General features: G+C 38.7%; 1 protein-coding gene across 16 annotated transcripts in view; it reads right to left on the bottom strand.

Moving 5' to 3' along the window:
- PARD3 (par-3 family cell polarity regulator) overlaps positions 1-25730 on the bottom strand; it is a 445615-nt gene that overhangs the window by 170604 nt on the left and 249281 nt on the right. For 11 of the 16 annotated variants that reach the window (XM_064703969.1, XM_064703975.1, XM_064703971.1 and 8 more), the window contains 5 exons: positions 23644-23783; positions 22024-22152; positions 18148-18186; positions 5339-5527; positions 4697-4867 (listed from right to left, as the gene is read on the bottom strand). In XM_064703969.1, coding sequence (XP_064560039.1) covers positions 4697-4867; positions 5339-5527; positions 18148-18186; positions 22024-22152; positions 23644-23783 — 668 coding nt within the window. The remainder of the gene's footprint in view (positions 1-4696; positions 4868-5338; positions 5528-18147; positions 18187-22023; positions 22153-23643; positions 23784-25730) is intronic. The other 5 variants (XM_064703972.1, XM_064703982.1, XM_064703984.1 and 2 more) reach the window with 1 other exon arrangement.

Here is a 25730-nt window from a genome sequence, read left to right as displayed (position 1 = left end):
CCGCCAGCTGTTTGCCCATAAAGGCTAATCACAACAGCATCACTAATTAACACAACACAGCACAAGGAACTCCACTGCTTCTCCTTCAATCTGAGCAATTTAAAAAATTTCAAACCTGAGTTAAAGATATAAAAAGCTGATGGCTGCCTCTTTTGAAAAATGAGGTGTTAAAAACTGGCCATATATGAATATCAAGTCACTATTATTGTTATTCTCTCCATTTTCCCCACTGTTTTCACAGCTTTGGAAATGTGTCTTAAAGAGTCTCTCCATGCTTATGTAGGAAACTTGATAAGTTAACAAGCAAGGCTGGAAGCTGAAAACACAGAATAGAACAGAATGTTTAACCTTTTTTAAATGGGGTGCAAGGGAACCTCAGATATAGCCAAATCCCCAATTAAATGTTTTTGTTACACTAATATAACAGTATCCATCAAATATTCAGTGTTTGTTTTTATCTGGAATGGCAGAGTTATTAAACACAGTTTTGCAAGGTTTGTAGTAGTGCAGCTTGCAGAATTCTATATTGCTGTACTCTGTATAGACATAATGCAAACAGAAGAAAAGCTCAGATGCATAGACTTGGCTTAGACTCATTCATAACTAACACTCCATGCTTATATCAATATTTACTACAAGACAATTCACTCAAAAACCTGGAAGGATTACACACTATCTTCTGGCGAGTCAATGAAAATTCTTCCTACAGGCAAATCTTCAGCAAAACCACAGCAGCACAAAATCTCTTTTAACCTTCTGGGAAGTTTGTGGTCTCTTTTGACTACAGTTATAGAAGGGTTGATGATATAAATTATCTCCTCCCTGCCTCTCTGAAGTCAAGATAATATTTTTATGGTATTTATGTACATTTACATTGTTGCTACAATTGCTCGGAAGGCTTAGTTTACAACATGAGAACTTGTGAAGCTGTTTGAGAATAATGATGGCATGAGAAAGGAGTATCCGAGGTCACTTCACAAAGTTCTGAAACAGTTTCGTGTTCAAGAAGCCAAAGAAAACTCTCTGACAAAGACAGTGCCCCTGCAGCAGATCAGAAGCAACTCTTGCGCCTCTCTCAATGCAGGACAACAGAGGTTCTGTCACTCACTTCTAGACAGCAAACAAAATACAAAAAAGTACACAAAAATTGTGGTATAAATTGAAACATGCAGAAACAACAATCTGCACAATCATGCTGCAAAATTAATTCTCCCTCCTCAGCAATCCTGAGGTGTGATTATGAAAACTGACATTAAAACCAAAAGAACAGTTTCATACCACTAACTGCCTTAAAAATCCAATTCAAACTCAGTTTTACCAAAGAAAGAAGTAGACTATGTAGTCTATCTCAAAGGAAGTCAGACTGACTTCACAAATGCAAAACAATTGCTGGACATGAAGGCGGGAGAAAAAAAGACTTCGGGTTTTTTTGTTCTTTTTGCTGTTATTTTGTTGTGGGATATATTAATCATCCAGAGAGCAGCTGCTTTTATCATCCAGATGTTTAGCACAATAATTTCTGCATTGGCATTATCACCCCTCTCACAGATTTCCCTTCTGAGACACCTGTGGGTGCTCCATGGTGTGGCAGGGAATCGGCCAAGACCTGACCTCACAGGACACTGGACCAGAGCAGAGTGAACACTGTTCTTGGTGACACACAAAATGGAATAACACCAAACCAGTTCCACTTAACTGTAGTTCAGACTAACAAGAAACAAAGCTATGTTTTTGTCTACAAAGTGGACACATATGACGCTGAATCAACAAAGGAAAGAAATCAATTTAACAGGATATTTTTATCTGCTGGTTTCTTATGGTGACTCCTTTGAAAAACAAAAAGAGGGAGAAGATCATAGAAAACAGTGGGAAATACTTTCTCAAAAGCTGAATATTTATTTTTATATTTAATTAAACCAGTAAACCCCCCTTTCTGAGGAGCTGGGGGAATTTAGCCTGGAGTAAAGAGCAGGCTAAGGAGAGATCTTTCTGCTCTCTGCAACTGCCTAAAAGGAGCATTTAGATAAGTGAGAGTTGGTGCTTTCTCTTAGGTAAAAAATGATAGGACAAGAGGAAACAATCACCATTTGTGCCACGGAAGATTTAGACTGGATATTAAGTAAAATATTTCATGAAAAGTAGAGTCAAGCTTTGGATCAGGATGTCCAGAGAAGTGGCTGCATCCTGCAGGTCTTTAAAACATGTGTAGATGTGGCACTTGGCAATATGGTTTAGGGGTGGACTTGGCAGTGCTGGGTTAATGGTTGGAGTCAATAGTCTTTAATCTAAAATGATTCTGTGCTTCTGTGGTGATAAAAGGTGGGTGTTATTAAGATAAGGGTGTGCCCTTTCTATGCTTTTGCTTCTAATCTGCAAGCTCCTGAATTTGCTGCCAGTCAAATGTCATTTCTTTTTGTGTTCTAATACTAAAAATCTTCCCTGGTGGTTGTTACTGGAATGTTCCAAGGGAAAAATTTGTATACCAGCATGTCTAAGCAATCTGTGTTGCTAAATTAAGCATAATATAGCCAAGACAAGGCCAGCCACTGAGGAGATGCTGTCTCCAGCCAATTCTGAGACCCAAGAGCCACCACTGAGGGACTGAGCTGACTGAACTCCATACTCATATAGGGTATTCTTGCACCATTCAGAAATAACATTATCACAGCTAATCAGTGTTACATCAGCTTAATAATATCTAAAGCTTAAATTGGTCACATTCTTGAAAGAGGATATAGGGTTTAATTGCAAAATACCAAGAAAAAAATCTCTCTTTGCTTTTCATTTCATTGAAGTTTGGGCATTGTAAGACTTCCAGAAAAGTGACTTCTTGCGTACTGCAAGCTCAGCAGGTAAACAGCTTTATATCCATGCAAGTCATCCTTTCATCATATTAAAATATGCAAACAGTATTGACATCGTGTTTCCTTTGGATAAGTGTGATAAAAGCAATAATTCCTAGGAAAAATTACTTACAAAAATTACTTTGTAAAGATGATTACCACAGCAATAGTGACATATCAATGCTTTCCTAATCATTATAGCTGATCTTGCCAGCTTCTTAAAGAGTTGGGAAAATGCACAAAAAACTGTAAAGGAGGTACAGAAAGAAGGGCCTATCCTGCCCTTGTGCAGGTACATTTCAGTCTGTTTCCACAATCAGTTCTTTTATCTTGAAGCACATATATTGCAGTCAGCTGTGCTGCTGCACCTGATTTCTGCAAAATAAATCATACTAAATGTCAAGCAGATATAGGGGACCAAGCTACTCTTGAATGAGTAAAAATAACTCTGGATTTAAGGAGAAATGTCTTTGCTTCATCACTGCTGGATTACCTCCCTTGTGTTTACAAACACTGTCTGGATTAATTCAATCGAGAAGACTTTCACTAGGAGAAAAGGGATCATCTTCTATATTCTTTTAGAAAAAAAAAATTAAACACAGAAATAGTCTAAAATATTTCACCCTTTTATGTAATAACATGTAATACAAACTAGATATTGGGTAAAAATAAGGAACAGTCTCCAAAGGACACTCTGAGTTAGGCCTAGATAAGGACATCACCACATGCAAAAAGGTCAGAATTCCTTCAACACTAAGCAAGACATGCTTGCAGCAATCCAAGCTGGCTTTCTAGCAGTGTGCATATATAAACATGCATGTGTATAGAAGCTTTGTATAAGCAGTTAATCAAGAGGAGCTTAACACTTTTAAAAAGCCTAGTGTCTTTTTCAGACATGACTTTGTAATACACTATGGACTCATTTTTTCTGAAGGTTAGCTTTATGCATTAAAAAGTAAACCATTCTTTTTTCCCCTAGGCAGGAGCAGTGATACTAAACCAATTTGTGCACATCGTTTTTGAAGCATGATGATCAAGAAGTAACACTCCTGATAACACCTTACTATTTTAGCAAGAATGAAAGAATTGACCTTTAGATTTCTAAAGAAGAGATGCTTTTCTGACATGCCATTCAGCTGCATCCTATTTAACTCAGTCCTTTCTTCAATTTGTTCTAATTCAGTTCTCCCCCCACATCAGTCTTTCTCATTATATGTCCATATATTCCTAGTATATAGCATTATTTACATTAAATGGAAGATAAACTATTTGAAATCATTAATATATTTCAAAACCTCAACATATTAATATTGCACTAGAGAAGACAAAAGTTGCAAATCATCAGAAGAATCACCACTGCACCCTGAATTCAGTAGTTTAACCTCCCCAACAATTAAGGCCAAGAAAAAGTTTTGTAGAATCTACACATGAAACTTTTGCTTAGATAAAATATAATAACGAAATATAAGAGCTCTACTCTTATTTAAAAAAACTGGAAGTGACAAAGAAACAAGTCAGTTAACACAAAGTCTATAAATGAAATATCTAATAGACCTCCATAAAAAACTCTGCTGAACAAAAATCACGTAAACAGTGAGATCCAATTACAAAATCAATATAGTTTTATTCAGTGTTTCCTGTTCTTCATTGACAAAAATTCTCGAAAGAAAAACTTTATTGATCAGTAATAATGTTAGCATGTCTAACACTGAAATTCAGATAATTCTGTAGTTCTCTCTTTCTTGAGCTTCTCAGATATTATTTTTCAACTCCCAGAGGAAACATGACATCTCCTGTAAACACAAATACCTCAGAAGTGAAAACTGCCAATCCCAATATCAAAAGCTTATTACCTCATTGCATTTACTTATTCGCCTCGCCACAATAAGCTGAATCATTCCTCGTTTGTTCCCTTCAGTGGACATGGACCTCCTTAAGGTTTCCATAGCATCTTGATTTGTTTTGCCCAATAATGATTCTCCATTAACTGCTATTAGTTGATCATTCACTCGAAGCCTGCCATCCTGGAAATGTAAAAATTATAGATAGTTACATAAAACACACACAAAGGAAGCTTTGTCTACTGGAGAGAATTAAAAAAAAAAAAACAAATCAAAAGAAAAATACTCAACCAACTATACTTAGTCCTAAGGGTTTATGGGAAAATGAACATTGCAATAATAGCTTCCATTGCAGCCACTATAGGAAATGTCTATTCCAATTACAGATTTGCACTGAAAGCTATTATCATAATCTGTTTGCTCAAACAGCATACTAATGGAACTGCAGCAGAGATGGCTCATTCCTTCCCGAATCTGTTAGGGCTGTTTAAATCCTGGGACGTGCAAACATGTGAGTAGAAATCGAAATGTTACCTCTGATGGTATAATTGGTGAACATTAGAGAGCTCATTCCTCTTTGATCTATGGATATTTTCAAAATAACTTATTATGGAAAACCGAGGAAGACCAAAGTACACAGATATTCCCTCTCACCTTGGATGCTGCTCCACCGTTAATGATGGACTTGACGAAGATTCCTAAGTCAGCGTGGTTTTCTTTGGACCGGTTACCTTTGACACTCACGCCAAGCCCAGCTGACCCAGAGTCATTCAGGGGAACTTCAAAAGTGAGGAATTCCCTGGTGCCATCAGGTGTGAGGACAAGCTCCTCTTCCTCTGCTTTCTGTTGGGGAGATTAGCATGGTATTATAGAAGAGCATTTCTCTGGGAATTCTCTTCCCCCTACAGCTACTAGCATTCAAAACTCTCTGCTTTTTACTACAATGCCACAATATTTTCCACAGTAATTATGTGAAGAAATCTGCAGAAATAGTGTATTTTCAATCACCTCCAGCTGATGTCTAGATTCAGAAATGTCTTAAATATGTGTCTAAGTGCTTCTCTCTCTAGTAAAGTAATTGCATCACATGTCATTACTGAATCTGCCATCAATACTAACTCACATGTAAGCTGCTATTTCATTAGCCAAAAGAGAGCTTTATCAGAAATATTTTCCTACTTGCAAACCTACAGAGTTTTTAAAGTACCATCATCATCTATGGAGCTTTGCAGTCTTAGGGAGAAACTAAGTGCAAGAAAATTAAATTGAAAAATTACTTGTTCACCTCATTTTATTTAAAATTATCTGTGTTAGGAAAAACCAGAAAACTACACAGCTGAGATCTGCAAAAGCACATCTCTCTGGTGTTGCCAGGCTAACTCCAGCTCTGAGTGCCAGTTTTCCTGGTTTTCCCAGCTCTGCCCTTCACCTCTGTCCTCTTATCCACCTCTCTGGATCTTTGTTGTCCTCAACACCCACTTTTAGCCTGGCTGGGAAAATCCCAGGTTTTAAGCCCCCTGAATTACAGTCACAGGCCTGCCACAGCTGCCAGCAAGGAGCTGCTCAGTGACACCTTCCCATGCATCCAAAAGCCACACAAGCACAGGTGACTGGCCTCACGCTTCACCTCCTGCCAAATGCAGGGTGGCAACAGGCTGGGACCAGAGACCTGGCAGTGTCCCCCCAGAGCAGTGACACTCTTGGGGCAGCAGCATGAGCACAACACCCAGGAATGAAAGTGGCCCATGCTCTGAGGAGCAGTGCTCATATTCAAGAGACTTCTGCCAAAGGGAGGAATGGGAGGGACAGGCGGTTCACCAGCCCTATCTCTTACAGTAGATGCTGTTCACTTGTTTCTGATCCTCTTTTAAATCTAATAAAGTGGTTATAACCACTTTTGGTTATAACTCTATCAATTAACAAAAAAAGCCATGTCCTTAAAGGCATGATTCCCTGCTTGTGAACCCGATCGTGCTGGGGTTTTTTTCACCCGCGTGAAGGAGAAAGAGAACATACAGCAGAAGGTGCACACTAATGTCCAGCATCAGCAGTTCTTCTCTAAAAGAATTATCTGGCCAAATTTTCATAATCTTAGCAACATGTCACCTCTGTTTCTGACACTGATTTTATGCCAACTTTTCCCACATCACTGATCTATTTGCAAAGCTCACTCATATGAGTGAGAACACGTATGAGAAGTTAACATGCGCCTGCTGAGCTGTCCCTGTTTCTTAAGACTTGAGGAAATGCAAACACAGCCTATGGCAAAGATAGATGTGAAAGCCATGTGGAGTATAGCAGACTGAGATGATCAATTTGGGCACAAGCATGCTAGTTGTGTCACCATTGACCTAGAAATGCAGTGCAAAAACGTCACATGGGAAGGCAGTCAGACTGCTGAGAGAGCCGCGACAGCTGAGGGAAGAAAAACAGGAGTTTCATCTTTTCCCACTTGTTAAAAGCATGAACCTTCATGTATTCATAGCCCTTCCCTTTGCACTAGCCTCTTTTTGCTTATAACTAAGCACAATGGTTCATCAAAAAAAGACCCAAAAAATCCCCCAAAACAATGAAAATTAAAATATCCCTATCAATGTGCCATAGCTAGGCTGGCTTGCTTGTGAATCCCAGTGTTCAAACACATCTCTTGGCCACATGAAACAGCATGACCAATGCTAGCTGTGAAGAATGGAAAGGTGAATTGTGACCATTGAATAACACTCTACCTACAAGATGTTTCCCAAATTATGGAAAAATTACCACTCTAATTTTCCTCCTTGGCTCACAGAAGCACTAGCTCCAGCATACATTTGAATCCACATTTTGTCAAATGGCTGCAGAATAAAACAATCTGAAACAGATGCATGTTACCTTACAGTTTCTGTAACACTGATCACTTTCATATTCCTTAATAAACAGTAGTAGGAAAAAGCTTGTGAGTCAAAAGAGAGATAAAGCCAAGGCAGGATGGGTGGCTTATCCAAGAAAGCAGATATGCTTACTGAATTTCTGTTTGCTACTGTTAAAATAAATTCAGAATCAATTTCTCTCTTCCTCCAGTATTTTCTAATCTTCAAACGATCCACCAAAACTTCAGCAAAGCAGTCTCCCAGGCCTGTCAGGTGCATTTCTATATGACAAAGGGTCAATTGGAGTGAGCATCTCACAAGCATCCCCAAAGACCTGGCTAATGGCCTCTACCCTACTTCTCCTCAGTGAGACCAAAGAGCTGCATTATCACTTCAGCACTGCTTTAATGTGAGCCTTGTGCTTGCTTGTTTCCTGCAATCTTGAATAAGGAAATAAGGCAATATCAGGCTACAGACACCTGAGTGTGCAGCTGAAATGTGAGGCCAAAACCTGAAACAAACTACTCTGAAGCAGCTGTACATGAGTGAGCAGATCATGCTCATAAAAAAATGAGAAACAGCAGCCTCAGTACTGGATCAGAAGTACTGAGAGCATAAGAAAATTGCTCAACTCACCCAAGGAAGAAAATTATCACTACTAGGCTATGACTAAATTTCTTTAGGGACTTCATAGAGTATCTACAGTTTTTTCCACTTAAGCACACTTGCTTTACCACCATATCTGTGTCTGGAATTTTAGGGATATAAGAAGCCTTTTGCCCTCCAGACTCTGTGTGACACCTGTCAGTATCATATCCTTAAATGTAAAGTTAAAAAAAAAGGAGAACAAACATGAAAAATGCGGCTTTCAATAAAAACTGAACAATTAACTTTCAAGTGCTATGGATATGAAAGTAGCAAATTTAACATTTGTGCCACACCACGATATCAAAGAAGGTCTCGCTATGTATTATATATTGAATATAACTTCATAATACAAACCTTGGAGCAGTACTACAAGGAACCTCAGCATGTCATAAAGGAGCCAGCCACAGAGAAATGGGCAGGATAATTTTTAGCCTGCTACTATAATATTTTGAACCAAAGTTGTAAAGATGAAAACAAAACAAAAAATCTCTAGGAAAATCTTGCAATGGCTGAATCCTTTGTTCTCCAAAGCCCTTTAGAGTACACAGAAACATTACATCTTCAGCAACTCTCCCCAATCAATATAAAACCAGGTATTATAAAAGAGTAAAATTTGCACTGAAATTGTATTGAACATTAAGTATTTCCATCTAACAAATCACAGAAATTCCCTAATACATCCATGAGACAGCATGAAAATGCACAAAAGATCTAAAATGCAGCATTAAACATTTTCAGCTGAGAACACAGTCACTTAAACACAGTCACTTAATTGCAGTAGCTTCCATTTGATCTTGATACTCCCTAAATTAACAGCTTCACTATGTCAATCAAACACCTCAACACTATTTTCATGATTAGTTGATCTGTAGGAGAAATTTATTCCGTCATATATTTTGACAGGCCAGCAGTAAACATGCAAGCAAAATTATGTACTGTGAACCCTGAACAACAAAATTCAACTCCCTTAAGATTTTTCACACACTATGTCCAAAACAATTAACAGCAGAACAATATTCTGTTCAGACAGAGGCTGCTGAGGAAAAGGTCATCTGAAATGACTTCAGTTGGATGAATTAAGCTGCTCAAGTACGTAATTTATAATAAAAATTTGATTGGTGATAAAATATGTAGGTGACTTTTTTGGCTTCAAAATCATATTTAGCATCAATTTATGCTAAACAACACTTGAGATAAGTTTTTCACTTTTTTTATACAACATAAACATATTGTAATTTTAAAGATAAACTCCCTGACTAGAGCAAGCTTATGGCAGTGTTTTGATATATACAGAGATTTTAACAAGCCCTAAGATAAACGGAGCGGAGAGAGGGGGGGGGAATTGTTTTTCTCTTCCACATAACATTATCCTCTACCTAAGTTCTGATCTGATCATAAAATCAGATTTAATTTTATAAACAACATTAAAATAGACTTCAACAGTTAGAGTTCCATTACTTTTCTCATCATACTAGTAACAGCCTCTAATCCTGTTTATCCTTTTATCACAGAATTACAGAATATATTGAGTTGGAAGGAACCCTGAAAGATTAAGTTGAAATCCTGGCACTGTACAGGACACCCCAAGAGTCACACCCTGTGCTTGAGAGCATTGTCCAAATGCTTCTGGAACTCTGTCAGACTTGGTGCTGTTACAACTTCCCTGGGAAGCTCTTCCAGTGCCCAACCACCCTCTGGGTGAAGAACCTTTCCCTGATATCCATCCTAAACGTCCCCAGACACAACTTAAGGCCATTCCCTTGGGTCCTGTCACAGATCACTAGAGAGAAGAGATCAGCGCCTGCCCCCTCTCTTCCCCTCAGGAGGATGTTGAAGATCACAATGAGGTGCCCCTCAGTCTCCCCCTCTCCAGGCTGAACAGACCAAGTGATCTCAGCTGCTCCTCACACGGCTTCCCCTCAAGGCCCTTCAGCATCCTCATTGCTCTCCTTGGGACACTCTCTAATAGCTTCAGATCTTTCTTATCCTGCAGTGCCCAAAACTTCACACAATTTCCAAGGTGAGGCAAGACCAGTGAGGAGCAGAGTGGGACAATCGCCTCTCTCGAGCAGCTGGGGGTTCATGTTTCACACACTATTGTTTGGGACTTCCTCTCTCTGCAGGACCTCAGCAGGGTTCAGCTGGTGAGTAAGCAGCATGAGATGAGTGAAAACAGAAACTGAACAGCAAAGAAAACCTTCCTCCCACCTAACGGGGGAAGCAATTTTCAGTCAAGTCAGGACAGGTTTCCTAAGTGATTCGCTGCTGCTGCAAGTCTGGCAGCATTCTCTCCAGTGAAGTTCATTCTCTTGCAAGCTTAGACCTGCTGTCTTCTCAGCAGTTTTTCAGTCACTGAAACTTGTCTGCACATTGCTTTGTGACTGTGTGTACAAAAATGTGCTCCTGTTCCCTTTCACAGAGCAATCAGTAAAGCTCTGCATCTGCAGTTATATATATGAACACATGTACATGAAAACTTTCACAAAGCTCTTGAATGCACATGTATATGCATGTACACATACAACACACCCTTATAAGTGTATATATATACATCACAACAATGACATTCATATGATTAATTAGCTATAGCACAAACACTACCTAACAACTTGAGTGATCCCATTCACTATTCAATTTACCTGTCTCAAGTCCTGTTGTGTCCAGCCTTCTAACATTACAGCCCTGTTAGCCACTGTTTAAATACTGTTTTAATCTATCAACATTTTGTCTCACAAATGTGTCTTCTCTCTTCACAATTTATCCAGATGGAAAACCTCAAGTTCTCACAATATGAGTTTGGTGGATGTGAGAGCTCTCTAGGAAGCGCAGGCTGTAAAACTACTGGAAATCTCAAAATCCCAGGTTTAGTCATTGGGTTCCAATAATGGGGAATTCTGACCTAACATAACAGTTTTTTTCCAAGATATTTTCAGTCTTTAGAAGATTGTAATACAGCATCCATTATTTAATTATTTCTGATGCGGTACCCACAATACTAAGGAATCATAAGCCCTATAGCTAGGGAAACCAATAAACTTGTCTCTGTATTATTGTAACAAAACAGAATGCAGCAGGATGTATCCAAGAGAGGAGATTTCACTTAGCTGTTGTGCAAAGACATTCTTAACATCAGGGGTGACTCAAACTCTTGCCCTTCAAGTGAAGTGGGTGACACTGCTGTCTTACCAGGTCACCCTGTAAACTGAGGTACACAAAAAAATGATGACTCACTCTCATCCTATGCCATCACATATACAAATGTATACAAACAGCTCTAAGGAAACAAAACAGCTTCTTTGGTCAACAAGAGTTTTGTGGGGGGTGACGTTTAGTGCTTATAAAAACGTAATGTATTACTGCTGGAGGCACTGAAAACAGAGCAATGTAGGTGGCCTCAAACACACCTCCCCCAACAACAGCTGAGGGACTCCTTGGGAGGAGGAACTGAGAGCTGGTGCATCCCACCTTGGGATGGCATTAAAGAAAAATATAACTAGAGCAATTCCATCAGCTGAGAAAATCCTGCCTACTGATCCAGTAGTGGCATGCACACTCCAACCCAGTTTTCTCTTGAAATATAAGGCCATTTATCTTTTTTTTTATCAAATGGTTGTGTTGCATTATAGGTTTTGAGGACCTAAAGTGTATACTTACCTGGTTAGAAAATTATACAGGGCTTAAGCCAACCAAACAACCAGAATTCTTATGCTTGCTTTCTTTTTCTATCTCTTCCTAGACTAAGAATTTTAACATCTGTCACATGTTAGATAAACACTAATGAATCCTATTTGCTCATATACAGAGACTCATTATTCATATTAGCAAAGTTAATATGTCACATCTGGCAAAGATTGCATTCATTCAAATCAAACAGCAGCTGCTAAATATCAAAAACTAGATCTGAATTCTGAGATTTTATGGGAAATGTGCTCTGCTTTAATCTTAATCCCATCAAGGAAGAGTTTTTTGTGTATTAGATGTGGATTAACTTTGGTAGGTATTTATAGGCAAAAATGCTAGCTCATGAAAGTACTGTAAAACAGCCCCACTGCATTTCCTGTAATGTCCATTTTAAGGATTTAATTTAATATCAAAAAAGATGTTCCACATGCAAAAATAACTTCAGTTTAAAGGTTTGGATGGATTAAGATATGATTTAGAAAAAAATTAAATGCTTTTCCAAAGCATAAAAATTCTAGCATGTGATTTTCATTTAGAATGGAAATCAAAGCTCTGCAAAAGCCCATGTTTAAGTACATCCACATGTTTGTTACTTCTCCCCATAATAAGTCTACTGCTTGACTTTACTTACAATACTCCCTAATGCCAACACTCTGATCTGGGCTGTCATAGAAATTGGTTTAATCAAACAAGATTCTACGTTTCAAAAATTGATCACACCATTAAAATTACATTCTGTTGGTTCTTAATCTCAGAACTTCTCACAGGGGCCAGTCTGTGCAGGTACCATAATCACTGTACTTTATTCAGGCCAACATACTCTGTTCAAAACTGCTGCTCTATTCAAACTTCGTGTCCCTACTGTATGTCCTGAAACAAAGCCATGTGATTGTAATGCTAACCCCGTTTCTTTACACTTTGCTTATCCTAGAGAAGTGAAAACCAAGGGATTAGGTACACAGTAGGTGTCTGTTCTGCCAAAGAAGCCTATAAAGCTACAGCTCTCTGCACTATCCGTTCTTCAAGGAAAACTTCAATGCCCAACACACTAATGACAGAGCTCCCTAAAAATCCTCTCACTGGCCTGTCAGATTTACAAGACCTGAGAGACTAAAGAAAGAGATAGAGTTTGGAAAAGACAGACAGGAAAAACAAGTTGAAAAAGAAATAATGCCCAAGTATAAATCCATGGCAGGAAACACATTCCTCGTGAAGTAATGTCAGTATGGAGCACCTCAGAGGGATCTGTGTCTCACTCCTATTTCTGCTGCAAACTTTCAGGCAACCATGGCAAACCATTTCATCTCACTGTTTTCCCTGCATTTAATATCAAGGGAGAATCAACACCAGGAGTCTAAAGGCAATGATGCAGTAAAACAAGGTTTGCTCTAAATACACAAGTTTGTACACACAAGTGTGGCTTGTGGATGACTCTGCAATGGTGGCACTAAGACAGCCCTGTCACAGTGGAGGGACATGTATGTTGTCCTCCATGAAACTGGGAATTTTTCAGCAAGTGTTTTCAATGTCAGCGCTCCAAAGACAGCCACAGCTCCCTGTGGTGCTGCACAAAGTGCCACACCACATCCCAGGTAAATCACCAGCTGCTAACAGTCAAAACTGAGCCTGAGGGTCAGTTCTAAGCACTGCATTATGCAGAAGTTTATGTTCCTTATCACTGAACATTCCAGGAAATTCAGACTGGTCAAAAAGCATTCATGATCACAGCCACTTAACTGTTATATTAATTATTCACTAGGAATTAATGTCTTATCTCAAGTCATAAATGTGCCAGAACATGCTATTTAATACTGGAGTATCTCCTATGGTAAAAGATTGAAACCATAACAGTACCTTGAAGAAATCACACATTCACCACCTACTTCTTACATATGGGCAGTGATCTAAAACTTGATGAAAATTATTAGCTGAAACCACTCAAAATTGCAGTAAAAATGCTTTTAAAACATTGTAATCACCCTTGTGCCTCACACCATTAGAAGATAAAAAGGTACAAAAATATATCTGCAGCACTCCTAAGCACCATGGAGGAAATAACAGCATCAGCTTAATCATCAGTCAGACATATCCTCTTTGAATAAAATCATTCTGTACCTATTGATAACAGCACTGCTGGGGATATAGTCTGACTTTGTCCATCTATGATCTTGGCTCAATGTTCAGACATTTGGATCACCAAGCTAAAGGTCTATATAGGTGCTAAATAGGAAGTGTTGAGAATTTATTACAGCTTTTAAAAAGTATCTCTGGATGCATCACCAGTGACTAGGTATCTTGAAATAATACAAATATCTTCTAAGCAAAAGACAAACACACATGCACTTAGAATACATCCTCTTAAAGCTCAATTCTGACTGCTATTTTTCCACAATAATTTTCTATCTAATAATCAATACAAATCATTTATTTCTAGGCATTTGCTAATATTGCCTCCCATACTCACAATATGAAAACTTATGAGCAAAAAGCATACAAAAGTAACTATTCATTAGTTCTTACAAAATGCCTCTGACCAGCATCACCCCTTTCCTACAGGCAATGAATTCTTGCATAAAAAGGGCAGCTAGCTAATTTACTCAGAATCACACACAGAAGAATATGGCAAGAACAGCAATTGGATCTGAAAAAACACAGTGATCAAAATGAAGTTTAGGTAATAACTGGAATATCAAATGTTTGAGTTCAGAAGAAAATAAAAAGCAATCCCATTTGCAATTTCTATCAATGCAGCTAATCATTTATATATTGTTCCAACACACCAACCACTCTTGTTATGTCACTGTTACGAATCCTGCACTCACTTAAATTCATAACATTCTGCTCACTTACAGCAATTTGACAGAAAAACAAATGAGAACAGAAAACTGAAGCTTTTCCATCCTTCTGAGTGCAACAATCATGAAATGAAATCCTGAATTCTAACTCTGAATCTCTTCTTATCAATAAACAACACTCCTTAGAAAATACTTACTCATATGATAATTATTATTTTTCTAGAATTATGCCTATATGAAAGTTAACTTGCTGGTTCTGAATTCAGAAAAGTAACAGTGAATGACAATTGTAACAGCAAAATATTACTGAAATACTATCAACCTTCAAAGAGTATGAGGAAAAATTAATTGGCAGATGTTTTACATAGCATAATTAACAGTTCATTTCAATGCACTGTAACAGGATTAGGATAATTACGCTTAGAAACAGAAATGTAATAATGATAAATTACTAGTTTTTTCATATTACAGGCAATCTCCTACATTCCAAATAATCACCCTGTTTAGCAATAGGTGCATCTGTTCTATGCTGGCATCAGCTATACAAATGGCACAAACTCATAGCTGGGTGAAACAACCTTTCACCCAAGACACAGGAGATTCCTCGTTTCATGAAGAAGCAGAGCAATGCAGAAGGTGAAAACACCAGTCCTGTTTTCACCAGGGCACAGTTACTGAATGGAGGCTGAAGCTGCATCAACAATTTGCATTTCTTATGTAAAATTGGAGAGCAGAGCTTAAATCGTGTGAGCCTCTCAAATTACAAAATCTTCTTATATGGAAGTTCAAGATTGAGAATTGGTGTTCTGTGATGGGGCATAAAAAAACTGAATTCATATGCTTTCTTATACGGGTTGTAAGGAATAACTCTGTCAAGGATTTCAGGCCACAAATTAGGAAAAAACTACCTTCAAGATTTTCTTTTATTACCTCTCTGAAGACTAACTACTGCATCCAAGTGCCACAATATTAATGCAAAGTAATTTCAAAGTAACAGTTACATGAAGGTAACCCCTAAGTAAAGAATGATAAGTTAGGCTTGATATTTTGCTATTTTATTTCAGGCCTTCTACTTTCAAGGGAGTTTTTTTTCATATCTTTTTTTTTTAATTTCAAAGATGCATTTTCCTTCTGTTTCTCCACAAAGACATAACAACAACAACAAAAAGAAACCCCACAACCATTTCGCCTTTAAATGAAAAACAGACTTGCATTCCACCTCTCTCATTTCTGTAACTTCGCTTCCTTTCTGTAACATCATGGTCTTTTGTTGGTTTTATTTTTTTTGCTTTGCTTTTGACTATCAAGTCCTTGACACTTGGAGACTAAAACCTCACTGCTAACAGCACAAAGATCAGAGCAGGCACAGAAAAAGAAATTGCGAGATTAGAAATCTCAAAGACCTGAAAAGTAGACAGAGGAGAAATAAACAGGTATTGAAGCAGAACCAAAGAGAATAAAGGAAAGCAAAGAGAAATACTTTCAAAAATAATAATAAAGAATGTGTGGCTGTATTATTAAAGTGCAGCTCAGGAAAATTAGGTCTGTAAAATTGAAGTATCATACTTATCCAAAGCTAAGGAGATTGGAACAAGGGACATAAGTGCAAAAGCATTGTGCATTACAAATACCCACCAAAACCTTCCACAATTAGTCCCTTTTTTTTATTCACATACTGGAGTCACTAAATATAAAGAGACCTGGTGTTCCTAGTATCAGAGTGTTCTAAGCCTTTAAATAAACAACAAAAATTCCCAATGCATAAAGAATGAAAAACCCAAGACATTAGGCAAATTTTTTTGTATTGATCAGGTTTCTAGCTCATTCCCTCAGAAACCATATGTTACTCAGTCTTCATATGTTTTCCAATTCACTTCGATATTTTCAAGGCTTGCTAGGGCTTTCTAGCTGTTTTTTTCAGAAATCCCTAGCTACTCATACACACCCTGTGCCTCCTGCATAATCTCCTGATTAACAAGCATTTTTTACCCCATACCTAAACAGAACAAATGGGAGATAGCGATTTTATTTTGCTCTTTTCTTAGATAAGTTAGAGTGTTGGTTCCAAGAATGCCAGAGAAGGGGTTTCACCATGGAATTTGCTACAAAACATTAACTTTGCAAGAGATGAGCAACTGATTTCTATAAACACCTTGTAGGCAATCTGCTTTATCTTAATGAGCTTTCGAGGTGGAATTTCAACTCCTAAAAACAGGTTACTTTTATAAGGCTGCACCCACAAATTATGGTATTCAATTCTCAATGGTATTCAATTACAGATAGAAATACTATCCTAGGCTTTGATCTTTGATCTCCTTACATATCAGCAGTACGTGGTAAGAAACTATCAAGATAAAAACACATCCTCTAATGAGATGCAGTAAAGAGATACTGCAAGGCATGTCTGAAGCAGAGATACACCCACAGTTTGGGAGAGCCCTTAAGCAGATGAGTTTCAGAGAGGACACTGAAAGCCAGAAGGATAGAAGTGAATACTGCCAACATTATTCTCAAATTCCCATTTTTACATTTACATTCCATTGGCCTGAAAATTAATAGTATCAACCAACATACCCTTGATTACCTCACTGAGTTGAATCTTACATATCTTTACCTAGTCCTGACTTTCTTTTTATTCTAGACACCATCTTGCCCTTGCTAGTAGGACATTGTGAATTATCTAGACAAGCTCTTTTGGTTTTTCAGCAGCCTAACTCATTTCAAGTCCCAACAGGAATCTTCTCAATTTCTCTATAACCTAATTCATTATTTAATTTTAAAATAGGTCCTAACTGAATGGAGTTTCTTGAAATATGTTTTGAACTAAGATCCAGTATATCTTTAAGGTAATATATTATTGTTATATTCTCTGTAGGTATCTCATAAAATACACCTTTTATTTTAGACAAAGTTGTTAGATGCATTAGTATACTGTATATTGGACTGATCATTTTCTCTTGACTAAAATGAGATATTTAAACATTACACAGCCTCAATCTAGAGCCTCATTGGAATACCACACACAGACCTGGTGCAGCCCTCAGAATGTTACACTTAATATTACTTCCATATAGTTTCTTAAAAATAGCTAATAATGGTTTGCTATGAGGATACAATTAAGATTTAAAGCCTAGTTGATTAATTTCTGTGTTTGTATCTCAGATTTCTGTCATATAATCATGATTTAAACAATTAGCTTCAATATGTAACCCAAGCTAAAGTCTACTCTTATCATTTAACTTTCAGCCTTTGGCTGTATCTAAGAGAGGTAATTTCAAATAGCACTTGAACATAGGCAGTAAGGGAATTGTGTATAATTTTCAAACAGTATTTGAAATTACATTAAAAATGCATTCAAAATGTAAAGCTACAGAGAGCCATCTACAGCATATAAGGTGAAAGAAGGATCTGTAAAACTTTGATGGAGAAGTGCCATATCAATTTAAATACATTTGGGAGTCTTCCAGTATGGAAAAGACAAAGCTCTTACCGTTTCCTTTGGAATTTGTGACTGGCTTTGTTCTGCATTCTAAAGGAAGTAAAAAAAATAAATAAGAACACAACTACATATGACACATACTATCTAACAGCAAGGGGATAAACAAAGAGCTCTAATTCTGAAGGAAAGTGGTAATAAAAAACAAAGGGTGTTCATCACACCCCTGACTGAAATTTGTCTAAAAAACCACTACATGAGAGGTGAACAGAAATAATTCCAGGCTCCCTATGGTACATGCACCTGACTCTACCTGGCTGTGAGGGTGCTGACTGTCTGGCTCAGTAAGAACCACAACTGCTTGCACCATTTACTGGCTGGTGGAACACTTTCATTCAGGGAAGCTCCACCCTGGCTTTTCCCTTCTACTTTGAAGTTTTCAGAGAATGACCTCAGCAATCTAGATGAACCCTTCCATCTGTTTTTTTAAAAATCCACTCTCATTAGCAAGGAATTCCCCTTTTGAGCACGTTTGGATGGACTAGAACTGCAGCTCTACATATCCCAGGACAGGAGGATGCATTCAGTTCACCCGACAAGGGACCCCCTGCACTGTCCATTCCTCCCCGGTGTCTCAGGGCACATAAGGCAAACACACATCATTGGAAAATGCATCCCACAGCAATTCTGGAAACACATATAAGGAACTATGGCTCTTCCAAGCCCAAACCCACCTATATTAAAACCCATTTGAGAACTCAGGAGACACCTTAATACTGGCTGGCTGATCACTTTTGGGCTAACCAGCTATTTCTTTCCATTCTGCTGGGCCCTAATGAAATGCTATGGTTTATTGGACATTTTTGTTTTAGGCTCTTCTGCAGGAGAAAGAAATTATAAAGCACAAAAATGTAGTGGCAAAGCAGTAACACAAACATCCAGTAAGCTTCAACCTGAAGCCAACAACCAGTAAGAAAAAAACTGAAGACAGCTACAAAGGAAAATGTAAAGGTCCCACGTGTACCAATGGGCATATTAATTTTTAGGGTACTGGAGACTGATGTTGCCAGCCAGTATCTGCTGGCACTGAGAACGCAGCTCAAAAGCTAAATTACCTAAGTCAATCCTTCAAAGGATTCACAGAGTCAGTAGCAGCTCTAAGCAAATTCTTCACGAGTTTCGTGAGGCAACCACAGAGCTCCAGGAGCTCTCCTTAACCAGAACAATCCTCAGCTCTTTTGTAGAAAGAGGGGGCAGGGAGGGAAGGCTGTTCAGAGATGATGTGGCTCTAGCTCATGTCTGCATGACAAGCCTTAATACATTACCTATCTGGCATTAGGCAACCGTGGAAGGAATAAAATGCCCAATATTCTGGAGAAACATGGTCATTCTTCCAGATCTCACTAATTACAAAAGCTGACTTCTGCCAACTTGATTTGCATCAACATTTTCCTCGCTTTTATCATGCTCTGCTGCACTGGATCATCACACACACATACCTGACCTGATCCACACAAGTTTCAGAGATCCCATACTAACCTAAACAGGCTCAGCTTAAAAATCCCCTATGTTTTAGCTAAACATTTTCATAATAACAGCAATGTTAAACTCCTTAACTTTCCTAAAGTTTATTATCTTCATTTTACTTAAAATGAAACCCTAAGATGTTTAATTTTTTTCAAGTCATTCAAGCCATAACCCAAAACATAAAATCTCAACACCTGTTTTATTGGAGTTACTATCTATACAAACATTGACAAATATGAAATGGTTTTAATATTGAGTGTTCTCTGTAAGCAACAGCAAGTCCTGCCCCTAATAAGATGGATAACATCAAATAACACGATTTTCTACATATGATTTCTGGGACACATCTCATTCAGTTAATATTTTAAAGCACACAAATGTAGAAAATATGAGAGAAATAGGGGAAGGATGCAAAGACAAATTGTTCCTAAGTGGCCAGAGAAGGTCTGCATCTGAAAAAGATGAATAGACATGATTTAAGCTCCTTCTCCTTCCTACCTCAAAATTAATGTTGTTTTTTTTTTTTTTTTGCTTTTTTGTTTGTTTGGTTGTCTTTTTTATTTGTTTTGGGTTTAAGCCAGTAAAAGTCAGTGAGAGGAGCTGGTTGAAAAGACTTGCTTTATTTTTTTTAAGGATTATATCTTACCAGAGCAGAAAGAACAAACTTTTTGATGACTTTTAGTTCAACACCTTCCCCAGCAATTCTGCTCCTGCTCTTTGACAGCAGTCAGCAGCGCATACCTAAGAGTTCCTCACATCAGAATGCAAACAAACAAATCCTTATGCAACAGAGGATCATCACACATATGTACTGTCAGATCCTCACAATAGCATTTGTCCAACTGGAGCTGCAGAAAAACACACCAGCTCAGATCTGATCTCATTACACCTTGCAAAGCCCACCTGACACAGCCACAGCAAGCTCAGGCTTCCCTGCACTGCACTTTGCCAAAGTAATTGAGAGAGTGTTGCCTGAGCCAGAGCAGGGAGGCTGCTGAGCTTGGACTCCTTCAAAGAGGCTGGCTTGCTGTTATTTTAAAACTAGATAATGTATTGCTATTAAATCTCTGCATTACTTACACCATATATTTGTTTACAATTATTTAAACAAAATCTCATGTCAAATTATGCATAAAAATGTCCTCATTTTACCACAGAAATAATATACACAAAATTAAGATTTTTTTCTTACTTCTAACTTTATTTAGAAATCTCAAAAAGCATTTTCATTCACCTTTATGAAAGATAGCAGTGCCATGAAAATTGTACCACAGGAACTTATAAACAGATTGCTTTCACTGTTACAGTGATAAGGTAGGGTGTAATAGGATTTCAAATTTTTATTTCACTTTATGACAGCTTTCACTTCAGTACTTGAAGGCATGTTTCAAGAATTTTAAGGTGAAAGTTGGTTAATTTGCAACCTTCCCTGCCACTTTGACTTCCTAGGTTTAATGGCAGTTTTGTAAAGTAAAAAGCTAATGTTTAGTATCTTGAAATGGCTAAACAAAAATTCATTTGTTTTGCATTCAAAATAGCACAAATCCATTAGAAAAATGAAGTTATTAATTCATCATACTTATATTTGTCTATCTTCTCACAATAATGCAGCCAAGTAAGTTATTTTAGAGTTGTTTATAGCCACAATAATACAAATAATAAATAACTTCAGCAGTTTAATTGAATACAGAACAAAGTAAGACTGCTACCATTCAGAGTCTACCTTTTCACAACAGAAGCTATCTTGAGTAATTATCAGAGAAATATCAATATACACTATGCAAGTGGAACAGGTACAGTATGAAACATCATTTTATTCCTATTTAATGTAAATTCCTTAGAAACATCTTCTGAATTGCCCTGCTAAATTAATAACTGCAGGGTTTCCATTCCACAGAGATTGCATTTATATTCAAAAAAGGCTACTACTTCTTATATTTTCCACTTTTTGATAGAAAGGTATTTACATATCCTATTTTGGCATAAAGGTATTTACATATCCTATTTTGGCATAATACTATATGTTTGAGAACATATTGGTGAGCAGGTAGTGGGACAAATGGCAGGCTTTCAAACACAGATTTGTCCTTATGAAAGATATGAAATAATCTACTTGTCTGCATGCATCCAAATAAAGTCTATGCAATAGCTTCTCCTATAATAAACATTTTCACTCAAAATAAAGCTCTCACTTATACATTATCAATGAATACTTAATTTCAATAGCAGATCTTGAAGAAAATAAAAAAACACGCATGTAAAATGTTCTAAATAAAACAAAATAGCTTTTCTTTCCTTTTTCTTATATTCAGTGCTGGCCACACATGTTTACCAGCAGGAGACAAGATCAAATCATTTGCTCACACTCATCTAAATCTCTTAGCTGCTCTCTATTTTACGCACCAGTTCCCTTGGATGGAAAGTTTCTTCCTGTCGAAAAATCAAAAGGGCAACGGTTCCTCCCATCTTGGTACTTCGCAGTAAGGACACAACTTCTTCTTGAGTTTTGCCTGTTAAATCAACTCCATTTACCTGCAACAAAGGAAATGGGAGACATCAGAAAGACTCCAAAACAGGGAAACCAGCAGACACACACAGCAAAAAGTCATTTGAATCATATGGGACAGTATTAAGAAACTGTCACTGGAGCAATCTGCTTATTAGCTCACATTACAGCTTTCATTTAATAGAACTAATTAAATGGTCATCCTTGCCATACAAATAAAAATAACAAGCCAAACATTTGTAGTTCCCTCCATTTCAGCAGCTATGGTGTAGTCCAGTACACACTAAAGCCAACTAATCCTATTTACTGGCATTTCTTACAAGAACCTCTGCATAAATATCTTTTGGCAAAATCAACACATGATCCCCAACTGGTCCTGTTTCCACCTGTCTTGATGTTATACATACCTTCCAAACATATTTAGCACAATGAATTGTGACAAAAGTAGAAAGCAATTCTTTCCCTGTATAACCTTGGAGTTGCTACTCTTGCCTCTGTTCAGTGGCCTCCACATGCCACTGCTCAGGACCGGCAGATATGGAATACGTGCAGAATTCCCCACAGCACGAGCTAACTTCAGTAAGGGAGAAGCCAGAGAGAGATCGAATAATCTCAGGCTTGCCTGCTCAGAAATATTTTGGAAATGAAGACAAAACAACTAACAGTGTAAAGCAAGGGAGCATGGTGCTCAGAAGTCAGCAAACCATCTTTTTCCTTCCCCTCACAAGAGAGCACAGCTCACACAGTTGAGATGCCATGGCTGTCACCTTAAATGCGTCTCAGTGCCATTCTGCCCAAGTCATCTGGGTTACCTTGAATTACAGTAATTACAGGGGGCTATCCTCCAGCAACAATTCAAGCTGACTTGGCCAATTTTGCAGTAAAGTGAAGTTAGAGCCCTGAGAGGCAGTTACAGACTCAGCTGTACCTCCGGTGTCATTTGGCTTAGGGACAGTAATGAAGAGCTGTGGGTGGTAACGTATCACTCCAGCTAGATTTGCTGAAAGCTCTCTGTGGGGCACCAATCTAAGAGAAATTTAGTTCCCTTGAGGACATCCTTACTTCAGGAGGGAAGTGGCCTTGATTCTCTGTAGGACTCCTCTCCTCTTATGTCTCTTTCAGTTAATCCACTAAACCTTTTCAGGGTATTGCCTCCCATCCTTGGCAACATCTTCAATAATTTCTGGTCCGTCACTCCACGCTGATTTAATTGTACTCACTAGGTAACAATCACTTTGCTTCAATATATTCCTAAACAGCAATGCAAGACTATGACGCTGTATTCACCTAAGGATATGTAAACTTATGTTTTTGTAGTGTGTCTGGGTTAAGCTCTTCAAACAATTATGTACTGAAAATGCCCAGCACCTTGATCTCTTACCTAAGAATATAAAGCCAAAAAAAGGAAAAAGAGGCAATAAGTCTCCTGTAACATAAAATACTATAAGCCTCTGGAAGTGATGTAGTATGTGGGGTCATGGCAAAACACAGACAAGGAAAATGTAATATTTCCTCACCTCAATTAATCGGTCTCCAGCTTTTAATCTCCCATCTTGAATAGCTGCACCTCTTGGAAGGATGTTTTTCACATAAATTGGAGCAGAGCCACCAATTGGGACATCTCTTGAAGTAATGCTAAATCCCAAGCCTTCTGTACCTGCATAAAGAATGTACATTACTGGTTAAAATGCACATTTTATATTACACCAAGCAGAATGTATGTATACCTCACTGATACAATCCATGAAAATACATATAAGATGAAAGAATTGCTTCATGACAAAAAAAGAAAACAAAATATCTACAAGAAAGCTGTAGCTGAAGCACTGAGTCTGGGCACAGGTGGCTCAGCAGGCACTCCCTGCAACTTGCTATTCTGATGACTTCCAAGTCATTGCCATATTTCTGACTTTCTATTTCAGATGAGCTGAGTGACAAGAAATCAGAACAAAGCATATCTGATATCCTATCACTGTCTTCTCCCTTGTCAATCTGGATCTCACCAATGATCCTTCCTTTTTCCTTTTCAGCTCTTTCAACAGCGACAGTCAGCCAATGCTACTGGGCATGGGGTCCTGTCAGCTCAGTGGTGGACACTGCCAGTCAGTGTGCCCCACCTGTGGACACTGCTAGGTGACAGGACTGGAGCTCAGTGGCCTCATTTCTCCTGTTCTGGGGACCTCAGGCTGTTTTCAGCCAACAGCTCCTCTGACCCCAGGCTTCACCTCAGCTCTCACTGGGTTCCACCCCACTGTCTGTCCTGCAGGCAGGGAGCAAACCCAGGCTGCCAATTCTGAGGTCCTGCTCTACATCCAGGTGACTGACTACACTTGGCCAAGACAGACTGAAGCAAAACAGAGGCACTTAAAATGACCTGGAGAAATCCAGAGCAGGAGTCCAGTCAATACAGCAAATGAGACTTGTCTGTATTTCAGAGAAATTACGTATGCAATCAGTTCCAGGATTCACAAACTGAGGACAAATAAAAGCCTCTCCTACCACACAGAAAGCTCCTTTGTGATCCTCTCTTAGATACAACCTATGCAATGTTAGCAACAACTCCTGAAATTCTACAAAAACCTGCCACTGCCCACTCAACATTACACATGAAGTCTATTCAGGACACTAAGTGCAGCATGAAAATAGCTAGCCATCCAGTGGAGAGCCCCCCAACACAGTGCCAGCACCCACAGCTTGCATTTGAAACTTCTCAGAGGCTGTCAAGGCACCTTGCTGGGCACACACAGGCCCAACCTACATTTAAGCTGACCTACAATGGCAACTGCAGTTAGGACTCAGCACTATCAGGCAGGTCCCTAAAAGCTAACACAGAATGCACCTTTGTAAAATGCCACGGGGAGAGAAACCAAACTTTTATGAAACAGTTGCCAGCTACGAGCCCTGGGAAGCTTAAAACAAACTGTGTTAAAGACACACAATTACTGCACCATTTAAGATGGAAAAAAACCCAAAACTGTGCAACAGCAGCCAGAGAGATGAGTGAGCAAGAGAGCTCTGCAGACCCCGAGGTCAGCACAGAAGAAAAGGGAAGAGGTGCTCCAGCTGCTGGAGCAGAGATTTCCCTGCCGACCACAGAGAAGATGATGGAGAGGCAGCTGTCCCACTGCAGTCCATGTAGGTCCATGGTGGAGCAGAGATCCACCTGCAGCCTGTGCAGGACCCCACACCAGAGCAGGGAGATGCCCAAAGGAGGCTGTTCCCTATGGGAAGCACTGGAGAAGGCTGCAGGCAGGGACCTGTGGCTCAATGGAGAGGAGCCCATGTTGGAGCAGGTTTGCTGGTGGGAACTGCGACCCTGTGGGGGACTGATGCTGGAGAAACCCATTCCTGAAGGACTGCCCCCATGGAAGGGACCCACACTGAAACAGCTCCTGGAGACCTGCAGCCTGTGGGTAAGGTTCACCCTGGAAGGATTGTCTCCCATAGGAAGGACCCCACTGTGGAGCAACACAAGACTGTGAGGAATCCTCCCTCTGAGAAGAAAGGAGTGGCAGAGACAATGTGCAATGAACTGACTGCAGCTCCCATTCCCATCCCTGTGCACTGCTGGGAGGAGGAGGTAGAGAATTCATGAAGTAAAGAT

Source organism: Zonotrichia leucophrys, chromosome 2, assembly GCF_028769735.1.
Source record: "Zonotrichia leucophrys gambelii isolate GWCS_2022_RI chromosome 2, RI_Zleu_2.0, whole genome shotgun sequence".
NCBI classification, from domain to species: Eukaryota; Metazoa; Chordata; class Aves; order Passeriformes; family Passerellidae; genus Zonotrichia; species Zonotrichia leucophrys.
This window is presented reverse-complemented; position numbering and strand designations above follow the sequence as displayed.